The 23631-nt window shown below is 40.8% G+C and overlaps 1 protein-coding gene across 3 annotated transcripts in view; it reads left to right on the plus strand.

Annotated features, from left to right (window-relative positions):
- The window catches only part of SNX24 (sorting nexin 24), a 170665-nt gene that overhangs the window by 95840 nt on the left and 51194 nt on the right, over positions 1 to 23631 (plus strand). For all 3 annotated transcript variants that reach the window (XM_081231565.1, XM_081231564.1, XM_081231566.1), the window contains one exon: positions 6048 to 6152. In XM_081231565.1, coding sequence (XP_081087691.1) covers positions 6048 to 6152 — 105 coding nt within the window. The remainder of the gene's footprint in view (positions 1 to 6047; positions 6153 to 23631) is intronic.

Raw genomic sequence — 23631 nt, forward strand, 5'->3', positions numbered from 1 at the left:
GGATATAATAGAAACTTGACTAGGTCCCTTAAACAAGTGAGAGATTAATAATTTTCACATTCAAAGAAAACTAAAAGCAGGCAGTCCAAGTTGATGTATCGATTCTGTAGTATCTATGTTCCAAGCTCCTTTTATCTTTCTGCTTCACCATCTTTACTTTAGCATGTGACTTTCACCCTCTGGTTACAACATAGCTGCTGTCCCTCCAGGCATTGTTTCCACATTTCTGGCAGAAAGAAGAGCCAGTTTCTCTTTTTCAGGAAAACAGGAACCCACCCAGTGGACTTAAACTACATTTCATTAACAACTCTGTCACATTATAAAGGAACCTGGGAAATCAAGATTTTTTTTTTTTTAAGAAGATGTTGGGGGTAGGAGTTTATTAATTTATTTATTTATTTTTGCTGTGTTGGGTCTTTGTTTCTGTGCGAGGGCTTTCTCTCGTTGTGGCAAGCGGGGGCCACTCTTCATCGCGGTGCGTGGACCTCTCACTATCGCGGCCTCTCTTTTTGTGGAGCACAGGTTCCAGACGCGTGCAGGCTCAGTAGTTGGGGCTCACAGGCCTAGTTGCTCCGTGGCATGTGGGATCCTCCCAGACCAGGGCTCGAACCCGTGTTCCCTGCATTAGCAGGCAGATTCTCAACCACTGTGCCACCAGGGAAGCCCAGAAATCAAGATTTTTTTGCTTAGCATATTGGCCCTCTGAATGACACTGGTGGTTTTTTTTTTTTTTTGCTTGTTTTGTTTTGTTTTATTTTACAAGAAGAAGGAGGGAGTGAATATTGGATAGGCAGCTTGCAGTACCAGCCATATCCCCACTGTGGTATTCAATTTTGCTGCAGGTGACGCTAGAACTAAAATAATCGTGACCTTAACAGTGAGATACACCTTTATTTCTCTCTCACATAAATATCTAAGGCCGCTGTGGCAGTTTCATGGGCCTCAGGGACCCAGGCTTTCCTCTTGTGGTTTCCCTCTTCTCAACACAAGGCTTCCATCTCATGGTGGAAGGTGACTGCTCCAGGTCTAGCCGTTACATGGGCAAGTCAGCCAGCAGGAAGGAGGAAAGGAAAGAAGGAACAGTCCTTCCCTTTAAGAACACTTCCTGAAAGTTGCATAGACATGTCTGTTTACTTGCCTTTGTCCAGAATTCAGTCATATGGCCACACATAGCTTCCAGGGAGATTGGGAGATGTGTTCTTTATTCTGGGCGGTCAGCTCAAAATTAGGAGTTCTCTTCTACAGAAGAGAGGGACGGTGGATTTGGGGAGATAAATAGTGTTCTCTGCCACCTAGTCTAAACCTGGCATTCTACCACCTTTCATAAACAGGGCGCTGCCAGCTGAGGTCAGAGACCTACAACAGTCAAAGTCTTGGAGTCATTCTGATCACCTCCACTTTTCACTTACTCTGCAGCCTTCTGCTTCTCCCCACCTCCACTGCCACGACCGTAGTCCACGTCACCGTCATCTTTTGCCTGGACTCCTACAGGAGCTGCTGACTGGTCTCCTTGCTTTGATTCCACCCCCTTACAGTCCATCTTGTTCATAGAATCTAGCACGAGCTCTTTAAAGTAAAAATTTTATCAGATCATTCCCTTGCTTAAGACATTCAATTTGCTTCCCATGTAAAATGATAAGCATATTCCCTCTGCGGCCTGCAAGGCCCTACAGTGTCTGATGCTGCACCTCTCTGAACCGTCTCCTCCTTGCTGAGTTTGGAACACCAGGCTCGGCCCTCCCTTTCCATTGCTGCCTCTGCTGCAGTGTCCCTTCTCCAGCTCCTAACCCTGGCTCCCTCCCAGCATGATTCAGGTGCTTCCTGAGACATTCTCACCTCACACAGTCATTTCCCCAGCTGCCCCCCAGCGCACACCCCAATCTGTTACTCTCTGCCCTCACCCTGTTTTATTAACATGTTTATTATTTTTTCATCCATTTCCCGGTATGCAAGCCCCATGAAGGCAGGAGTGTCCCTAACACATAGGAGGAGCTTGGTGTCTTCTGTTCCGTGACCTTCCTCAGGGGCTCTTTCTTTACCCTAGAACTTATTTTTTCTGATAAACAAAAGAATAATGTACTTTAACAAATCCTAAATTTATCCATCTTCTCCATACTATCTGCTACATGGAATCCACCTTCTTCCTGGAGGTTTTTGTTTTAACCTAGACTGATAGTTCTCTAGGCCTGCTGTGCTCAGCTGCCCTTGGGTTTCCCTTCCCCATGCCGATGGGGTAGAGCTATGAGTCCTGATCCTATTTTCCCTCTTCCTTGGTTTAATTTCTCAGTTTTCCGGAATTACATGCTCAAATTTGGGTAAAAGAAGGCATGGGAGGTAAACTTTCTCTCACACTTAATTGATGATATTCTGGTTATAAAAATCCACGTCAAATTGGATCTTTGGAGCACTGATCTTCTAGCATCCATTGTTGCTGGTGACAAGTCAGTTGCCAATGCAGTTCTGCTTCCTTTGTTTGCCAGCTAATGTTTTTCCCTCTGTCTTCTCTCTGTCCTTAATATTCTGAAATCTCAACAGATAAATGTCAGTAAATGTGGATCCTTTTTTGTACATTATGCTGGTACTCAGTAGGTCCTTAATCTGAAGACATATATTAGGTCCTATAAAAATTGCTTTTCTTTGAAGATGTCTTCTATTCTTTATGAAAGGCTTATTACTTTCATATTAAATCTCCTAAATTAATCCTATATGTGTTTTATCTTTTCACCTACCCTTTCTCTCATTTTGTTTATTCTACACTTTGAGAGACTTCCAGCATTTTATATTCTACCTCTTTTTTTTTTTTTTTTTTTCCCCGGTACGCGGGCCTCTCACTGTTGTGGCCTCTGCCGTTGCAGAGCACAGGCTCCGGACGCGCAGGCTCAGCGGCCATGGCTCACAGGCCCAGCCGCTTCGCGGCATGTGGGATCTTCCTGGACCGGGGCACGAACCCGTGTCCCCTGCATCAGCAGGCGGACTCTCAACCACTGCGCCACCAGGGAAGCCCTACCTCTTTTACCTTATTTCTCTGTCATGTTTTTTTAATTTCTGTAATCTCTTTCTTCTTCTCTGATGGTTTCTTTTTCATAACAACCTGTTCTTGGTTTTTTTTTAAATCTGTTCTTGTTTTATAGAAGCAATATCTTCTCAAATCTCCCTGCAGATATTAAAGATCTCTTCTGTTATTTGATTTCTCTGTTTCCTTTAGGATTAATTGTTCCATTTGTTTTTCTTGTCCTTTCTCTTTCATAGTGCTGCCTTTCCTATGAAAGTGATCTTTGATTGCCCATCCAGTTATCCTGGGTATTTGTCACTGGTTCCTCTGCTTTGGGTACATAAGTCTGGTCCCTCTGTAGGGTGTGTCAACTTAAGGGCTTCATTATAGGGAATGAGGGTAGAGAGACAGATATTAGGCTGGGCACCCCATGAAAACCAGAATGACTAGAATGGCAAATATCCTTCTTCAACCCAAACACTTCATTCAGTTTCTTTAGGAACACTGACCCTTTTTTACTGGGTGAGGGTGTGCATGCTTAGGGATGACACTGGGCTGCTAGTCATCTCTGTGGTCTTTGGCACAGGCTAGGGCATAGACTGATCCCTCTTCTCATTCCCTCCTCTTACGCCAGTCCTGAGCACAGAGCCTCTCAGGCTGCTGAGAAGATTGATGTCCAGATCCTTTGTAGTCCCTTCCTGAGGAGGTCTGGGATGGGACTTCCTCTGCTCCAGTGTTTTCTTTAGATCGTGCTCCTGCTTTCTGTCTTTTAGAAAGCTATTAATCTCTTGCTTGGATAGCGCCTTCCTCCCTGTCCTGTTCTCTGTGTTGTTCTGAGGCCTATTCCCTTTGGCCTTTTTCTTTTTTTAATATCTACCAGGACTGAATTCAGGTATATGAAACAGGAAGTCCAAATACCAGTAACCTTCCAAAAAGAGTAAGGGGGGCTATTTTTTTCCTCTTAAAAAGCAAGTCTGGAGGCGGGCAGTCTGGGGTGTTGTGGCAGCTCCAGGCAGTGTGCAGGCACCGACTCCTTTTTTCTGCTTGGTCATCTGGACACCTGTCTTCCATCCTAAGAGTTGCCTCATGGTGGCAAACGGTCACAGCAGCTCCAGCCATCATAGTTGCATTCTAGGCAGGAAGGGGTGAAAGGGGAGTAGTATAGAAGGTACCAGCTAGCTGAGTCTGTTCCACTTTAAAAGAGATTTTATGGAACACTTTTCTCAGTGATTTCTGATTACCTTTGGCCTCCACTCTCTGCAAGGGGGTGTGGGAAATTTAGCTTTTTAAGCTGAATTTAGCTGAATGCAGTATTGTTTCCAATAATTTAGGAGTTTGATGAGGAAGACAAGGAGGATAGATTTGGGCTTGCAGCTAATACTTTCATAGTGTTCTGTTAGTGGCGCTTTGGGTATGGAGGAAGAAGGCAAGCATGGGCTCAGCCTAATGTCTTGAGACAAGTGCTCATCTTTGAAATGCACAAAGACCCCTTTTTCATAGTGTGCAACAAATTTCAGCTTACAATGATTAATGAAGATATACTTATGTATGAGAACTTATTTTATTACAGTTTTAGATGCTGGGGTTTAGCTGTGTACATTTTCTTATAGGTCATTATGCCATTTCTTTGCATGTGTAGTAAAGGAGCAGTCTCAGTTAAGTTTTCCAACTTTTTACTCAGAGCATTAAAAGTCTTTCCATTTTAGAGGCAGTATGTTAGCTTCGTCTGTGTTGCCACTGTAACAATTTAGCATAAACTTAGTGGCTTAAAACAACAAAAATTTATTATCTTATACCTCTCAAGGTCAGAAATCCAAATTCAGTTTCACTGGGCTAAAGTTAAGGTATCAATGGGCTATAGGAGACAATTCATTCCTTTCCCTTTTCCAGCTTCCATAGGTCAGCGGGGCTCATGACCCTTCCTCCATCACCTAAGCCAGTCATGTAGCATCTTCCAGTCTCTTCCTGACCCTGGTCCTCGTGCCTCCCCCTGATAAATCAGGATCCTTACGATTACATTGAGCCCACCTGGATAATCTAGGGTAATCTCTCCGTTGTTAGACACTTAATTTAATCAGATATATAAAGTACTTGGCCCTGTAAGGTAATATTCACAGATTTAGGATGCGGATGTGGTAGGTAGGATGCACCTGTGACAGGCAGCTCTAACTCAACGTCCGATAGAATTTTCCTTTATCTATATAGTCCCTTAAGACTGCTGCCCAGAAAGGCTTAGCTGAGAACCGTCACTCAGTTTTCATGAACAAAATTTAGACCTAATGCTTAGGAATTTTGGAAGGATCAGTCTTTTCTTTTTAGAACTTTTTTTTTAATAGAACTTTTTTTAATAGAACTTTTAAGAAACTCTCCATATGATGTGGTCTAGTTCATATGGCATTTCCAGGGATGATGGTTATAAACAATTGCATTCTGTTTTCCTTTTTTATGTGAAAAATATGTAGAAAGACTTTTCATCAGAAAAGTACTTCTTCCAACTAAAATTTTGTTGTATTAATTGATTTTGGAAATTATAAACTTCTATACTTCCTTTATAATTCATTTACTGAACTCTTAATTCTTCAGGAAAAATAGTTCCCATCTGAAATGCCAGATGACGTATAACAATAACAACAACTACCAAAACACAGAACTCTTGTCCTGAAACCTGAACATTTAGGACAGCTAAAGAAAGATTTTTTTTTTTTTTTGCGGTACGCGGGCCTCTCACTGTTGTGGCCTCTCCCGTTGTGGAGCATAGGCTCCGGACGCGCAGGCCCAGCGGCCATGGCTCACGGGCCCAGCCGCTCCATGGCATGTGGGATCTTCCCGGACCGGGGCACGAACCCGTGTCCCCTGCCTCGGCAGGCAGACTGTCAACCACTGCACCACCAGGGAAGCCCAAGAAAGAATTTTTGATGAAATTTCAGTGTATATATATTTTCCTCTATCTTTTTATTGGAGATAGCAGTGGTTCACTTCCTTTTATTGGCTTTTCCCTCAAATAATGTCATTAAAATTAAAACACATTTTCTATGTTTTTTTTCTGTCTTTATAGCTTAAGAAATGTATTAAAACTCCAGAAATCCCTTCCAAACATGTTCGTAACTGGGTCCCAAAAGTCTTGGAACAACGACGACAAGGTTTGGAAACATATTTACAGGTAAGATGTGTTTAGATCCTCAATTAATGTAGCTTAAAGAGTCATATATCTCAATATTTTTTTCTCACAACTTATGGTTAAGATACAGAATATATCAAGCAACCAAACATTCTGAGTGACAAGAAAGTTTGAAATTATAAATATGTTGTTGGTTGGTTCTTTTAGCTTTAGTTAAGTTCTATTTAAAATTGGTTATATGGATTCGGGAAGTGAAAAATTAGTATAAAAGTAAAAACGGATGCAGAGGGGTCTGTTTGTTTTTTTGTTCAGCCCTACAAATTACTTTCTGTTTTCTGTTTTCCCCTCCAAGATTTGCTGCTTCTTCATAGCATTCCCAGCCTTTAGGTGTTGAGTGTTGGGGAGATAATGAGAGAAACTGCATTTTCACTGGGCCTGGCTGGTACACCTATGGAATCAAATTGAGAACGAGTATATAAAAATTACTTCTGTTGAAGTGCCAACTTCTTTGAAAATTAAAATGTATGTTTTTAAAAGAAAGCAGAGGATGCTCTTTTCTGTAGCTAAGAGGAGCAAAGAGAACTACCTAAGTAAGATAAGACAAAGCAGTCTGTCTGCCAGGTGACAGAAAAAGCAAAAGGAAAGCGTGAGGTGGTGTCAGCTTCTCTGAGTTTTAAAACAAAAAGGGCTAGTGGCCTCAGGTGAATATTCAGTGTAGTCATCATTAATCCAAAGAGCACTGCATGAGGCAAGTGCTAAGAGAAGGGTTGGGGGGCTGTGGGAGCCTTGTGTTCACCAGGACACGTGCGTCCACTTGAGGGGCTGACGCATGAGACTGACTGAGGTGAGCATGGCCAGGAAGGAAGGGGTGGGGAATCTTGACTCTCAAAAAATGAAGAGCTGGACATCACCTCGGAGTTCTGAGTTTACCGCGATGATCTATCTAAGACATGTTGCATCAAAGAAGTCGGCAGCCATGACTGTGCTCATCCATTGCTATCTTCGTTGCCCCCTTCAGCATTAACCCTTGGTAGACTTTCTTTGGGTGGGCAGCTGTGGACTGTGTGAAGCCTTATGCTATGTCCTCTACAGAGCTTTTCTGGTTGGTTGTGCCTGAATGACTAGTAACTAGAAGCTGAGGAGAAGCTGTCACCACAGGCTTGTACTTAGCGATCAGTTCACAGGACTCTCTCCCAGTAGAAAGATGCCCAGAGTCCATCTGGTCTCCTGTAGTTTTCTTGGTCTTTACAGTATTCAAATAGGAAAGCTGACATGTGGAGGCCCTCTGAACCACAGAGGAAGGCTCTCTTCACTGCCTTTGTTCTTCTGCTTTGGGACGTGGTGGATGGATCCTTCACTGCCTCTCCCTGGCAGTGAGAGATTAAAGGAAGTAGAGGCCACAAATGACAGGAAACTGTGTGGCCATGTGCCTTGAGACTCTGTATATGGAGCTATGAGACTTCCAGAGCCTCGGGCTACACTGCAGAGCAAAACCAAACCAAAAACGAGACATTAGATGTTGTATGCAAAGGGTAAAAATGCATGTTCTCTATAATTAAATGGAATAGGTAAACAATGCATTCTAATTTGTAAGCCAGATTTTCCACAGATATTGTATATCTTCAAGCTTTAGTTCTGAGGAAAGCTTTGCTCTTTTTCCTCCCATTGTATTTGACACATGACTCCCATTACTACTCAGTGTAAACATTTTAAGTTGTTTGTACTTTGGATATAAATATGTGGGTAAAATCATCTGGCATAGAGAGGAGTTTACAGTGACACTCAAATTGAGCTTAGAATGTTCTATTCTCAGAAACAGAGCTTGAAAGATGTGGTTGAAGGACTGAGAGGGCTTGTTTGCTCTTGTGCATTTAATATTCAGTTTGTTGTCAGTTAAGTCCTGAAGGAGTTCAAGGGCACTTTTTCTCTTCTCCCTCTTCCTCTTCTTCCCCCTGATTCTATTTGCATGCCCTGGGAGCCAAATGGAAGTTACAAAGATGAGTGTGGATGCTTGATCGACCGCCAGTGAAATGAAAACCCTGGCTTAGGTGTCATTTCTTGATAGCGTTTGGTGTTTAAGTCTCTTTGGAAGTAAGACAGTTATCACTGTTCCTTCTACTCACCTTTGTAACTCCAGTTAGGATCCCACTCACCCTCAGCACCAGTCTGAACCCCTGAGTTTAAGTGCCACTAGCACTTCTCAGCAGGCACTATCGTGCAGCGAATCCATCTCAGCTTGAGGTACATACGATGGCCCTGTTCAGGCCCGTAAACCTAAGAAATTATTAATACCCTCAAGCCATAGCATCTTAAGCTCACAGGGAACTTAGACCTTATCTAGTCCAGCTTGTCTCCTGCCCTTCAATTAAGTTCATGATCATCCCTCTGGTCTCAGTTTACCACCCATAAAACAGGCAGATTAGCTCTTGGAAGGGCCAGAGAAAACTCTTCCTTTTGTTCAAGAAGCAACTAGTACACTCTAGACCATGGATGGATTCAAAACACATTTCCTAAGTTCGCCCACACTGCTCTTTTATTTTAGAGATGGAGAAACTGAAGTCTGGTGGAATTAAGAAATTTGCCTCACTTCCTAAGTATATTAGTTAAAGAGATGGGACTGGAATTTTAGTTTCTTAACTCCCAGTATAGGCTCTTTTTGTTATGCATTGTAGATTTTTTAAATCAGGAAAAAACTTTCAGCCTTGAGGTAGAGTTTTTCTTAAGGATATAATAATAAAAGTAAAGGAAAATATAATCATAAACCATCACAATTTAATCGGCTATCCCCAACTTCCTTGATCAATAGATTTTTTTTAATCTTTGATTTGAATATTTAGAATCCTTTGAAAATTATGAGTATACATCTGTTTTCTGTGTTAAGTCATCTGCATAGAAACAAAAGTCTTAAGAATAAATTAATTTGGTTTTCCCAAACTGATTAGACCATCAGACATGGTTTATATAATAGTTTTATCTCCTGGTTTGAAGTGACTTTCCACGTTTCCTGAGACCCCACTGAAACAAACGTATAAAAACTTAAAAAGGAGGGACTTCCCTGGTGGTGCAGTGGTTAAGAATCCACCTGCCAATGCAGGGGACACAGGTTCGAGCCCTGGTCCGGGAGGATCCCACATACTGCAGAGCAACTAAGCCCGTGTGTCACAACTACTGAAGCCTGCATGCCTAGAGCCCATGCTCCACAACAAGAGAAGCCACTGCAATGAGGAGCCCGCGCACCGCAATGAATAGTGGCCCCCACTCACCACAACTAGAGAAAGCCCGTGCATAGCAACAAAGACCCGACGTAGCCAAAAATAAATAAATTAAATAAATAAATTTATTAAAAAAATAAGTCATTAAAAAAAAAACACTTAAAAAGGAATAAACCCCAACAGTTAGGTGGTGGATGGGCAAGGAAAAGAGGGCCTCATCAAAGGAAGAAAACATTTTAACAGTTTCCTGGAAGATGGAATGTTCTGGGAGCATGTGAATAGATGCAACAAGGCAAAAAACAGGGCCCAGGCTCAGCCATGAGAGCTGCGGTGGGTGCGGGAGATGGCCTGCCCACAGCAGTGCTGGAGACGGAGCTTCTGGACCTAGAGCTGGCAGGTGAGGCCGAGGCCGAGGTGAGCAGTGAAACTGAACACACGTGGGTCATTCAAGATGTACACGTGGGACGGGTGCTCAGGCCACTTATTCTGTACAGAATACATCCTGATGTTTATGACCATGCCAAAAAAAGCGTAAGACTATTTTCTTGAAAATAAAACAATACAACAAAACACTAAACAAAATGGCTGAGGAAAGCTAAAGCTTCTGATGTGGACATTAGGGCCCCCAAGTTGACAACCCCCTCCCCATCCCCTTACCTCAAGGAAAAGCCCACCATGTCTTTCTCACACTCAGAAGAAAGCCTGTGACGAGCACTCCTACTGACCTACTAGCAGAGGAAACCCACTGAAGCTGCTTTCTGCAGTGAGATCTGATAACCAGGGATCACCAGGCATTGAAGAAAAAGACCAAGATGAATGAAAGCACTGACCCTTCAGGAAGGAGATAATTCAGAACACAACATATATCTTACAAATTGATTTGATATAACTAGAGAGCTTCTCAAAGGTATTACATCCAAAAGATGACACTAGGATACTATGTAAAAGGAACAATCAGAGAGCACATGGGAATTATTAGAATTAGTTGTTTTCTCCAATTGAAAACATTCGGGAGTTGCTGTCTCTAGTTGGGAAACTGTTCCATAGAGTACAGACAAAAGTTGCAACAGAAGACGAGACACAGAGGACCAGTTCAAGTCTATTGTCCTCTTTCATTCTGGAGGCCCAGAGAGAAAGAAAAGGGGAAAATACAAAAGTAGGGAAGAGAATCATCAAAAGAAAAAACACTTGAAAATTTCCCCAAACTGGAGGATATGGCACTTTACACAGACAAGGTTCCACAAGGACAGAGCACAACGAATGAAGAAACCCTCTGATGCCAGACATAACCTGGCAACGTTTCAGTACATCAGAGATGAAGCCCACAATCTTACAGAAAGAAAAAACAAATGGTCAGCAAGGTTGAGGTTCAGCTGTGGCTTCATTTATTTATTTGAGGCTGGTTTAATGGTCAGGTCCCTTGCCATTCTTCAGTAGTAGCTTTAAATTGCAAGCTCTTATAATTTTTAGACAAAGATTTTTCACGGAAACTTTGTGTACATCACTTGTGCTGTTTGTTGAAATAATGTGAATTTTATCCTTCTGAGAAAGGGACCCACATCTTATGTCACTTACTTAGGAAAAACAGTTATGTTTTCATCCTTTTCATAAGGAGTGAAAAATAATTAAATGTACAGTGAGTTTTGGGAGCTGAACAGGAATAGCTCATAGCAACTCATGACTAAAGATAATCGAAGCTAATATTAATCCCTAAAAAAAAGTCCATTCAAAGAAAACATTGCCACAGCTGGGGTTAAGCTGTTTTGTTAGACAGTAGATGCAGAGTGCTGTCTTCAGAAGACCCTATTGACCTGACTAGCCTACCCCTCATTCATTATTTAAATTATACTATGCAGTATAATGTTCCATTTGGTCAGAAATCTGCACTGGATTAAACAGTACTGTATTTTTAACTTCTCCAGTAGTGCATGAAGCATCTGTTAAAATTGACCATGTGTGCTTGCAATATGTGTATTCTTGAATTCTTGAGTACAGTGAACTGTATAAAATCAGATGAAGTTTTTAAAGCAAATCTCTTACATCTTAACTTGGCTGATTAATCTATAAGAAGAAAGGTATATTAAAAATTGCCACATGTTTTTACGATAAATGATATAGTTGGGCTTAGTTCAAACATCCATGTTTTTTTTTAATAGATCTTTATTGGAGTATAATTGCTTCGCAATACTGTTAGTTTCTGTTGTACAACAAAGTGGATCAGCCATATGCATACATACATCCCCACATTCCCTCCCTCTTGAGCCTCCCTCCCACCCTCCCTATCCCACCCTTCTAGCTGCTCATAAAGCACCCAGCTGATCTCCCTGTGCTATGCTGCTGCTTCCCACTAGCTATCTATTTTACATTTGGTAGTGTATATATGTCCATGACACTCTCTCACTTTGTCCCAGCTTACCCTTCCCCCTCCCTGTGTCCTCAAGTCCATTCTCTATATCTATGTATTTATTCCTGCCCTGCCACTAGGTTCATCAGTACCATTTTTTTTAAAGATTCCATATATATGCGTTAGCATACGGTATTTGTTTTTCTCTTTCTGACTTACTTCATTCTGTATGTCAGTCTCTAGGTCCATCCACCTCATTACAAATAACTCAATTTCATTTCTTTTTATGGCTGAGTAATATTCCATTGTATATATGTGCCACATCTTCTTTTTCCATTTATCTGTCGATGGACATTTAGGTTGCTTCCATGTCCTGGCTATTGTAAATAGTGCTGCAGTGAACATTGTGGTGCATGTGTGTTTTTGAATTGTGGTTTTCTCAAGGTATATGCCCAGTAGTGGGATTGCTGGGTCATATGGTAGTTCTATTTTTAGTTTTTAAGGAACCTCCATACTGTTATCCACAGTGGTTGTATCAATTTACATTCCCACCAACAGTGCGGGAGGGTTCCCTTTTCACCACACCCTTTCCAGCATTTATTGTTTCTAGATTTTTTGATGATGGCCATTCTGACCAGTGTGAGGTAATAATACCTCATTGTAGTTTTGACTTGCATTTCTCTAATAATCAGTGATTTTGAGCATCTTTTCATGTGCTTCTTGGCCATCTGTATGTCTTCTTTGGTGAAATGTCCATTTAGGTCTTCCACCCATTTTTTAATTGGGTTGTTTGTTTTTTTGATATTGAGCTCCATGAGCTGTTTATATATTTTGGAGATTAATCCTTTGTCCGTTGTTTCATTTGCAAATATTTTTGCCCATGCTGAGGGTTGTCTTTTCATCTTGCTTATGGTTTCCTTTGCTGTGCAAAAGCTTTAAAGTTTCATTAGGTCCCATTTGTTTATTTTTGTTTATATTTTCATTACTCTTAAGAGGTGGGTCAAAAAAGATCTTGCTTTGGTTATGTCAAAGAGTATTTTCCTTTCTTTTCCTCTAAGCGTTTTATAGTGTCTGGTCTTACATTTAGGTCTTTAATCCACTTGGAGTTTATTTTTATGTATGCTGTTAGGTAGTGTACTAATTTCATTCTTTTACATGTAGCTGTCCAGTTTTCCCAGCACCACTTATTGAAGAGGCTGTGTTTTCTCCATCATATATTCTTGCCTCCTTTGTCATAAATTAGGTGACCATATGTGCATGGGTTTATCTCTGGGCTTTCTATCCTGTACCATTGATCTATATTTTTGTTTTCCTGCCAGTACCATACTGTCTTGATTACTGTAGCTTTGTAGTATAGTTTGAAGTCAGGGAGCCTGATTCTTCCAGCTCCATTTTTCTTTCTCAAGATTGCTTTGGCTATTCGGGGTCTTTTGTGTTTCCATACGAATTGTAAAATTTTTTGTTCTAATTCTGTGAAGAATGCCGTTGGTAGTTTGATAAGGATTGCATTGAATCTGTAGATTGCTTTGGGTAGTATAATCAGTTTCACAATATTGATTCTTCCAATCCAAGAACATGGTATATTTCTCCATCTGTTTATGTCATCTTTGATTTCTTTCATCAGTGTTTTATAGTTTTCTGAGTCCAAGTCTTTCACCTCCTTAGGTAGGTTTATTCCTAGTATTTTATTCTTTTTGTTGCGATGGTAAATGGGATTGGTTCCTTAATTTCTCTTTCTGATTTTTCGTTGTTAGTGTATAGGAATGCCACAGATTTCTATGCATTAATTTTGTATCCTGCAACCTTACCAAATTCATTGATTAGTTCTAGTAGTTTTATGGTAGCATCTTTAGGATTTTCTATGTGTAGTATCATGTCATCTGCAAACAGTGACAGTTTTACTTCTTCTTTTACAATTTGTATTCCTTTTATTTCTTTTTTGTCTCTGATTGCCATGGCTAGGACTTCCAAAACTATGTTGAAAAAGAGTGACGAGAGTGGACATCCTTGTCTTGTTCCTGATCTTAGTGGAAATGCTTTCAGTTTTTCACCATTGAGTATGATGTTTGCTGTGGGTTTGTCATATATGGCCTTTATTATGTTGAGGTAGGTTCCCTCTATGCCCATTTTCTGGAGAGAGTTTATCATAAATGGGTGTTGAATTTTGTCTAAAGCTTTTTCTGTATCTATTGAGATGATTATATGGTTTTTATTCCTTAATTTGTTAATATTGTGTATCACATTGATTGATTTGCATATATTGGAGAATCCTTGCATCCCTGGGATAAATCCCACTTGATCATGGCGTATGATCCTTTTAATGTGTTGCTGGAATCTGTTTGCTAGTATTTCGTTGAGGGTTTTTGCATCTATGTTCATCCGAGATATTGGTCTATAATTTTCTTTTTCTGTGATACCTTTTTCTGGTTTTGGTATCAGGGTGATGGTGCCTTCGTGGAATGAATTTGGGAGTCTTCCTCCCTCTGCAATTTTTTGGAAGAGCTTGAGAAGAATAGGTGTTAGCTTTTCTCTAAATATTTGATAGAATTCACCTGTGAAGCCATCTGGTCCTGGACTTTTGTTTGTTGGAAGATATTTAATTATGGTTTCAATTTCATTACTTGGGATAGGTCTGTTTATATTTTCTAATTCTTCTTGGTTCAGTCTTAGAAAATTGTACCTTTCCAAGAATTTGTCCCTTTCTTCATGGTTGTCCATTTTATTGGCATATAGTTGTTTTTAATAGTTTCTTATAATTCTTTGTATTTCTGTGGTGTCAGTTGTGATTTCTCCTTTTTCATTTCTAATTTTATTTATTTGTGTCCTCTCCCTTTTTTCTGAGGGTTTATCAATTTTGTTTATGTTCTCAAAGAACCAGCTTTTAGTTTTATTGATCTTTGCTATTGTTTTTTTTCATTTTTATTTCATTTATTTCTGCTTGGATCTTTATGATTTCTTTCCTTCTACTGACTTTGGGTTTTCTTTGTTCTTCTTTCTCTAGTTGCTTTAGGTGTAGGGTTAGATTGTTTACTTGAGGTTTCTCTTGTTTCTTGAGGTGAGATTGAATTGCTGTAAACTTCCCTCTTAGAACTGCTTTTGCTGTGTCCCATAGGTTTTGGGTCATCGTGTTTTCATTGTCATTTGTTTCTATGTATTTTTTAATTTCTTCTTTGTTTTCTTCAGTGATCTTTTGGTTATTTTGTAGTGCACTGTTTGCCTCCATGTATTTGTGTTTTTTACAGTTTTTTTCCTATAATTGATTTCCAGTCTCACAGTGTTGTGGTCATAAAAGGTGATTGATACAATTTCAATTTTCTTAAATTTTCCGAGGCTTGATTTGTGACCCAAGATGTGATCTGTCCTGGAGAGTGTTCCATGTGCACTTGAGAAGAAAGTGTATTCTGCCACTTTTGGGTGGAATGTTCTATAAATATCAATTAAATCCCTCTGGTCTATTGTATCATTTAAAGTTTGTGTTTCCTTATTTATTTTCTGTTTGGATGATCTGTCCATTGGTGTAAGTGGGGTGTTAAAGTCCCTTGCTATTATTGTGTTACTGTCAATTTCCCCTTTCATTGTTGTTAGCATTTGCCTCATGTATTGAGGTGCTCCTCTGTTGGGTGCATAAACATTTATAACAGTCTTTATTTTAAAGTTTATTTTATCTGATAGAAGTATTGCTACTCCAGCTTTCTTTTGATTTCTATTTGCATGGAATATCTTTTTCCATCCCTTCACTTTCAGTCTGTATGTGTCCGTAGGTCTGAAGTATGTCTCTTGTAGACAGCATATATATGGTCTTGTGTTTGTGTCCATTCAGCCAGTCTGTGTCTTTTGGTTGGGGCATTTAATCCGTTTACATTCAAGGTTCTTATTGATATATATGTTCCTATTACCATTTTCTTAATTGTTTTGGGTTTGTTTTTTTGTGTCTTTTTCTTCTCTTGTGTTTCCCGCCTAGAGAAGTTTCTTTAGCATTTGTTGTAAAACTGGTTCGGGGGTGCTAAATTCTCTTAGCTTTTGCTTGTCTGAAAAGCCTTTGATTTCTCTGTCGAATCTGAATGAGATCCTTGCTGGGTAGAGTAATCCTGGTTATAGGTTTTTCCCTTTCATCACTTTAAGTATATCCTGCCACTCCCTTCTGGCCTGCAGAATTTCTGCTGAAAAATCATCTGATAACCTTATGGGGATTCCTTTGTATGTTATTTTTTGTTTTTCCCTTGCTGCTTTTAATATATTTTTCACTGAATTTAATTTTTATTAGTTTGATTATTATGTGTCTGGTGTGTTTTTCCTAGGGTTTATCCTGTATGGACTCTGTGCTTCCTGGACTTGGGTGACTATTTCCTTTCCCATATTAGGGAATTTTTCGACTATAATCTCTTCAAATATTTTCTCACACCCTTTCTTTTTCTCTTCTTCTTCTAGGACCTCTGTAATTCGAATGTTGGTGCATTTAGTGTTATCCCAGATATCTCTGAGATTGTCTTCAATTCTTTTCATTCTTTTTTTCTTTTCTTTTTTAATAACAAATTTAATCAGTTATACATATACATATGTTCCCATATCCCCTCCCTTTTGCGTCTCCCTCCCACCCTCCCTATCCCACCCCTCCAGGCAGTCACAAAGAACCGAGCTGATCTCCCTGTGCTATGTGGCTGCTTCCCACTAGCTAATCTACCTTACGTTTGGTAGTGTATATATGTCCATGCCGCTTTTTCGCTTCGTCACAGCTTACCCTTCCCCCTCCCCATATCCTCAAGTCCATTCTCTAGTAGGTCTGTGTCTTTATTCCTGTCTTACCCCTATGTTCTTCATGACATATTTTTTTCTTAAATTCCATATATATGTGTCAGCATACAGTATTTGTCTTTCTCTTTCTGACTTACTTCACTCTGTATGACAGACTCTAGGTCCATCCACCTCATTATGAATAGCTCAATTTCGTTTCTTTTTATGGCTGAGTAATATTCCATTGCATATATGTGCCACATCTTCTTTATCCATTCATCCAATGATGGACACTTAGGTTGTTTCCATCTCCGGGCTATTGTAAATAGGGCTGCTATGAACATTTTGGTACATGACTCTTTTTGAATTATGGTTTTCTCAGGGTATATGCCCAGTAGTGGGATTGCTGGGTCATATGGTAGTTCTATTTTTAGTTTTTTAAGGAACCTCCATACTGTTCTCCATAGTGGCTGTACCAAGTCACATTCCCACCAGCAGTGCAAGAGTGTTCCCTTTTTTCCACACCCTCTCCACCATTTATTGTTTGTAGATTTTTTGATGATGGCCATTCTGACTGGTGTGAGATGATACCTCATTGTAGTTTTGATTTGCATTTCTCTAATGAGTAAAGATGTTGAGCATCCTTTCATGTGTTTGTTGGCAGTCTGTATCTCTTCTGTGGAGAAATGTCTATTTAGGTCTTCTGCCCATTTTTGGATTGGGTTGTTTGTTTTTTTGTTATTGAGCTGCATGAGCTGCTTATAAATTTTGGAGATTAATCCTTTGTCAGTTGCTTCATTTGCAAATATTTTCTCCCATTCTGAGGGTTGTCTTTTGGTCTTGTTTATGGTTTCCTTTGCTGTGCAAAAGCTTTGAAGTTTCATTAGGTCCCATGTGTTTATTTTTGTCTTTATTTCCATTTCTCTAGGAGGTGGGTCAAAAAGGATCTTGCTGTGATTTATGTCATAGAGTGTTCTGCCTATGTTTTCCTCTAAGAGTTTGATAGTGTCTGGCCTTACATTTAGGTCTTTAATCCATTTTGAGCTTATTTTTGTATATGGTGTTAGGGAGTGATCTAATCCCATACTTTTACATGTCCCTGTCCAGTTTTCCCAGCACCACTTATTGAAGAGACTGTCCTTTCTCCACTGTACATTCCTGCCTCCTTTATCAAAGATAAGATGACCATATGTGCCTGGGTTTATCTCTGGGTTTTCTATCCTGTTCCATTGATCTATCTTTCTGTTTTTGTGCCAGTACCATACTGTCTTGATTACTGTAGCTTTGTAGTATAGTCTGAAGTCAGGGAGCCTGATTCCTCCAGCTCCATTTCTCGTTCTCAAGATTGCTTTGGCTATTCAGGAGCTTTTGTGTTTCCACACAAATTGTGAAATTTTTTGTTCTAGTTCTGTGAAAAATGCCAGTGGTAGTTTGATAGGGATTGCATTGAATCTGTAGATTGCTTTGGGTAGTAGAGTCATTTTCACAATGTTGATTCTTCCAATCCAAGAACATGGTACATCTCTCCATCTATTTGTATCATCTTTAATGTCTTTCATCAGTGTCTTATAATTTTCTCCATACAGGTCTTTTGTCTCCATAGGTAGGTTTATTCCTAGATATTTTATTCTTTTTGTTGCAATGGTAAATGGGAGTGTTTCCTTGATTTCACTTTCAGATTTTTCATCATTAGTGTATAGGAATGCCAGAGATTTCTGTGCATTAATTTTGTATCCTGCTACTTTACCAAATTCATTGATTAGCTCTAGTAGTTTTCTGGTAGCATCTTTAGGATTCTCTATGTATAGTATCATGTCATCTGCAAACAGTGACAGCTTTACTTCTTCTTTTCTGATTTGGATTCCTTTTATTTCCTTTTCTTTGATTGCTGTGGCTAAAACTTCCAAAACTATGTTGAATAAGAGTGGTGAGAGTGGGCAACCTTGTCTTGTTCCTGATCTTAGTGGAAATGGTTTCAGTTTTTCACCATTGAGGACGATGCTGGCTGTGGGTTTGTCATATATGGCCTTTATTATGTTGAGGAAAGTTCCCTCTATGCCTACTTTCCAGGGTTTTTATCATAAGTGGGTGTTGAATTTTGTCAAAAGCTTTCCCTGCATCTATTGAGATGATCCTATGGTTTTTCTTCTTCAATTTGTTAATATGGTGTATCACGTTGATTGATTTGCGTATATTGAAGAATCCTTGCATTCCTGGAATAAACCCCACTTGATCATGGTGTATGATCCTTTTAATGTGCTGTTGGATTCTGTTTGCTAGTATTTTATGCAGGACTTTTGCATCTATGTTCATCAGTGATATTGGCCTGTAGTTTTCTTTCTTTGTGACATCCTTGTCTGGTTTTGGTTTCAAGGTGATGGTGGCCTCGTAGAATGAGTTTGGGAGTGTTCCTCCCTCTGCTATATTTTGGAAGAGTTTGAGAAGGATAGGTGTTAGCTCTTCTCTAAATGCTTGATAGAATTCGCCTGTGAAGCCATCTGGTCCTGGGCTTTTGTTGGAAGATTTTTTATCACAGTTTCAATTTCAGTGCTTGTGATTGGTCTGTTCATATTTTCTATTTCTTCCTGATTCAGTCTTGGCAGGTTGTGCATTTCTAAGAATTTGTCCATTTCTTCCAGGTTGTCCATTTTATTGGCATAGAGTTGCTTGTAGTCATCTCTCATGATCTTTTGTATTTCTGCAGTGTCAGTTATTACTTCTCCTTTTTCATTTCTAATTCTATTGATTTGAGTCTTCTCCCTTTTTTTCTTGATGAGTCCTGCTAATGGTTTATGAATTTTGTTTATCTTGTCAAAGAACCAGCTTTTAGTTTTATTGATCTTTGCTATCGTTTCCTTCATTTCTTTTTCATTTATTTCTGATCTGATTTTTATGATTTCTTTCCTTCTGCTAACTTTGGGATGTTTTTGTTCTTCTTTCTCTAATTGCTTTAGGTGCAAGGTTAGGTTGTTTATTCGAGATGTTTCCTGTTTCTTCAGGTAGGATTGTATTGCTATAAACTTCCCTCTTAAAACTGCTTTTGCTGCATCCCATAGGTTTTGGGTCATCGTGTCTCCATTGTCATTTGTTTTAGGTATTTTTTAATTTCCTCTTTGATTTCTTCAGTGATCACTTCGTTATTAAGTAGTGTATTGTTTAGCCTCCATGTGTTTGTATTTTTTACAGCTCTTTTCCTGTAATTGATATCTAGTCTCATAGCATTGTGGTCCGAAATGATACTTGATACAATTTCAATTTTCTTAAATTTACCAAGGCTTGATTTGTGACCCAAGATATGATCTATCCTGGAGAATGTTCCATGAGCACTTGAGAAAAATGTGTATTCTGTTGTTTTTGGATGGAATGTCCTATAAATATCAATTAAGTCCATCTTGTTTAATGTATCATTTAATGCTTGTGTTTCCTTATTTATTTTCATTTTGGATGATCTGTCCATTGGTGAAAGTGGGGTGTTAAAGTCCCCTACTATGATTGTGTTACTGTCGATTTCTCCTTTTATGGCTGTTAGTATTTGCCTTATGTATCGAGGTGCTCCTTTGTTGGGTGCATAAATATTTACAATTGTTATATCTTCTTCTTGGATCGATCCCTTGAACATTATGTAGTTCCTTCTTTGTCTCTTCTAGTAGTCTTTATTTTAAAGTCTATTTTGTCTGATATGAGAATTGCTACTCCAGCTTCCTTTTGGTTTCCATTTGCATGGAATATCTTTTTCCATCCCCTTACTTTCAGTCTGTATGTGTCTCTAGGTCTGAAGTGGGTCTCTTGTAGACAGCATATATATGGGTCTTGTTTTTGTATCCATTCAGCCAATCTGTGTCTTTTGGTGGGAGCATTTAATCCATTTACATTTAAGGTAATTACCGATATGTATGTTCCTATTCCAATTTTCTTAATTGTTTTGGGTTCGTTATTGGAGGTCTTTTCCTTCTCTTGTGTTTCTTGCCTAGAGAAGTTCCTTTAGCATTTGTTGTAAAGCTGGTTTGGTGGTGCTGAACTCTCTCAGCTTTTGCTTGTCTGTAAACGTTTTAATTTCTCCATCAAATCTGAATGAGATCCTTGCTGGGTAGAGTAATCTTGGTTGCAGGTTTTTCTCCTTCATCACTTTAATTATGTCCTGCCACTCCCTTCTGGCTTGTAGAGTTTCTGCTGAGAGATCAGCTGTTATCCTGATGGGGATTCCCTTGTGTGTTATTTGTTGTTTTTGCCTTGCTGCTTTTAATATGATTTCTCTGTGTTTAATTTTTGACAGTTTGATTAATATGTGTCTTGGCGTATTTCTCCTTGGATTTATTCTGTATGGGACTCTCTGTGCCTCCTGGACTTGATTAACTATTTCCTTTCCCATATTAGGCAAGTTTTCAACTATAATTCTTCAAATATTTTCTCAGTCCCTTTCTTTTTCTCTTCTTCTTCTGGAACCCCTATAATTCGAATGTTGGTGTGTTTAATGTTGTCCCAGAGGTCTCTGAGACCGTCCTCTGTTCTTTTCATTCTTTTTTCTTTATTTTGCTCTGCAGCAGTTATTTCCACTATTTTATCTTCCACCTCACTTATCCATTCTTCTGCCTCAGTTATTCTGCTATTGATCCCATCTAGAGTATTTTTCATTTCATTTATTGTGTTTTTAATCGATGCTTGATTCATCTTTAGTTTTCTAGGTCCTTGTTAACTGTTTCTTGCATTTTGTCTATTCTATTTCCAAGATTTTGGATCATGGAAATAGAATCTTGGATCATCTTTACTATCATTATTCTGAATTCTTTTTCAGGTAGACTGCCTATTTCCTCTTCATTTGTTAGGTCTGGTGGGTTTTTATCTTGCTCCTTCTCCTGCTGTGTGTTTTTCTGTCTTCTCATTTTGCTTATGTACTGTGTTTGGGGTTTCCTTTTTTCAGGCTGCAGGTTCATAGTTCCCGTTGTTTTTGGTGTCTGTCCCCAGTGGCTAAGGTTGGTTTAGTGGGTTGTGTAGGCTTCCTGGTGGAGGGGACTAGTGCCTGTGTTCTGGTGGATGAGGCTGGATCTTGTCTTTCTGGTGGGCAGGTCCACGTCTGGTGGTGTGTTTTGGGGTGTCTGCGGACTTTTTATGATTTTAGGCAGCCTCTCTGCTAATGGGTGGCGTTGTGTTCCTGTCTTGCTAGTTGTTTGGCATAGGGTGTCCAGCACTGTAGCTTGCTGGTCGTTGAGTGAAGCTGGGTGCTGGTGTTGAGATGGAGATCTCTGGAAGATTTTTGCCATTTGATATTATGTGGAGCTGGGAGGTCTCTTGTGGACCAGTGTCCTGAAGTTGGCTCTCCCACCTCAGAGGCACAGCACTGACTCCTGGCTCCTCAATTTGGGATGATTTGTTGTCTATTCATGTATTCCACAGATGCAGGGTACATCAAGTTGATTGTGGAGCTTTAATCCACTGCTTCTGAGGCTGCTGGGAGAGATTTCCCTTTCTCTTCTTTGTTCTCACAGCTCCTGGGTCTCAGCTTTGGATTTGGCCCCGCCTCTGCGTGTAGGTCGCCGGAGGGCATCTGTTCTTTGCTCAGACAGGACAGGGTTAAAGGAGCAGCCGCTTCGGGGACTCTGGCTCACTCAGGCCGGGGGGGAGGGAGGGGCACGGAGTGCGGGGCGAGCCTGCAGCGGCAGAGGCTGGCGTGACGTTGCACCAGCCCGAGGTGCACCGTGCGTTCTCCCAGGGAAGCCTTCCCTGGATCCCGGGACCCCGGCAGTGACAGGCTGCACAGGCTCCCCGGAAAGGGCGCGTGGACAGTGACCTGCGCTCGCACACAGGCCTCTTGGCGGCGGCAGCAGCAGCCCCAGCGTCCCACGCCCGTCTCTGGGCTCCGCGCTTTCAGCCGCGGCTCGCGCCCGTCTGTGGAGCTCCTTTAAGCAGCGCTCTTAATCCCCTCTCCTCGTGCACCAGGAAACCAAGAGGGAAGAGAAAGTCTCTTGCCTCTTCGGCAGCTCCAGAGTTTTCCCGGACTCCCTTCCGGCTAGCTGTGGCGCATTAGCCCCCTTCAGGCTGAGTTCTCGCCGCAAGCCCCAGTCCTCTCCCTCTGCTCTGACCGAAGCCCGAGCCTCAGCTTCCAGCGCTGCCCGCCCCGGCAGGCAAGCAGACAAGCCTCTCGGGCTGGTGAGTGCTGGTCGGCACCGATCCTCTGTGCGGGGATCTCTCTGCTTTGCCCTACCCAGGTACGTGGGGGAGTTTCTTGCCTTTTGGGAGGTCTGAGGTCTTCTGGCAGCGTTCAGTAGGTGTTCTGTAGGAGTTGTTCCACGTGTAGCTGTATTTCTGGTGTATCTGTGGGGAGGAAGGTGATCTCCGTGTCTTACTCTTCCGCCATCTTCCCTGGAAGTCCTCTTTTTTTCTTTATTCTGCTCCTCAGCAGGTATTTCCACCATTTTGTCTTCCAGCTCACTTATTCGTTCTTCTGCCTCTGTTATCCTGTTACTGATTCCTTCTGGTGTATTTTTCATTTCAGTTATTGTGTTGTTCATCTCTGATTGTTTGTTTGTTTTTCAGTTCTTCTAGATCTTTGTTAAACATTTCTTGTATTTTCTCATTCCCTGCCTCCATTCTATTTCCGAGATTCTGGATCATCTTTACTATCATTACTCTGAATTCTTTTTCAAGTAGATCGCTTATTTCCTCTTCATTTATTTGGTCTTGTAGGTTTTTACCTTGCTCCTTCATCTGTGACATATTTTTTTGCTATATCTTTTTTTTTTTTTTTTTGATGAGTGGGATTGTGTTCCTGTCTTACTGGTTGTATTGCCTGAGGCTTCCAACACTGGAGTATGTAGGCTGTTGGGTAGAGCTGGGTCTTGGTGCCGAGATGAGGACCTCCAGGGTCCCTCACTCTGATAGATATTCCCTAGGGTCTGAGGTTCTCTGTTAGTCCAGTGGTTTGGACTCAGAGCTCCCACCTGAGGAGCTTTGACCCAACTCCCAGCTCGTGACCAAGTTCCCGCAAGCCACACGGGCCCTAAGCAGGGGCAGGGTTTGGGTGGGCATGCAGAGCCTATGTTTAGGACCCACAGGGCTGGAAAAGGCCCTGGGGCGTGTGGGGGTGGGGCTTAGGCTCAAAGAAACAGAAGGGGCCCAGGCATGCCTCCCGCCTCTGGTCTCAGAGGGTGGGAGACCCCACCTGAGAGCCCAGCAGGCTTACTGGGCTCAAGTGGGAAGGTCAAACACCCTCCATTCCTCTCCTACTCCTCAGTCCTGG

The sequence above is a fragment of the Mesoplodon bidens genome, assembly GCF_964165515.1.
Source record: "Mesoplodon bidens genome assembly, chromosome: 4".
NCBI lineage: Eukaryota > Metazoa > Chordata > Mammalia > Artiodactyla > Ziphiidae > Mesoplodon > Mesoplodon bidens.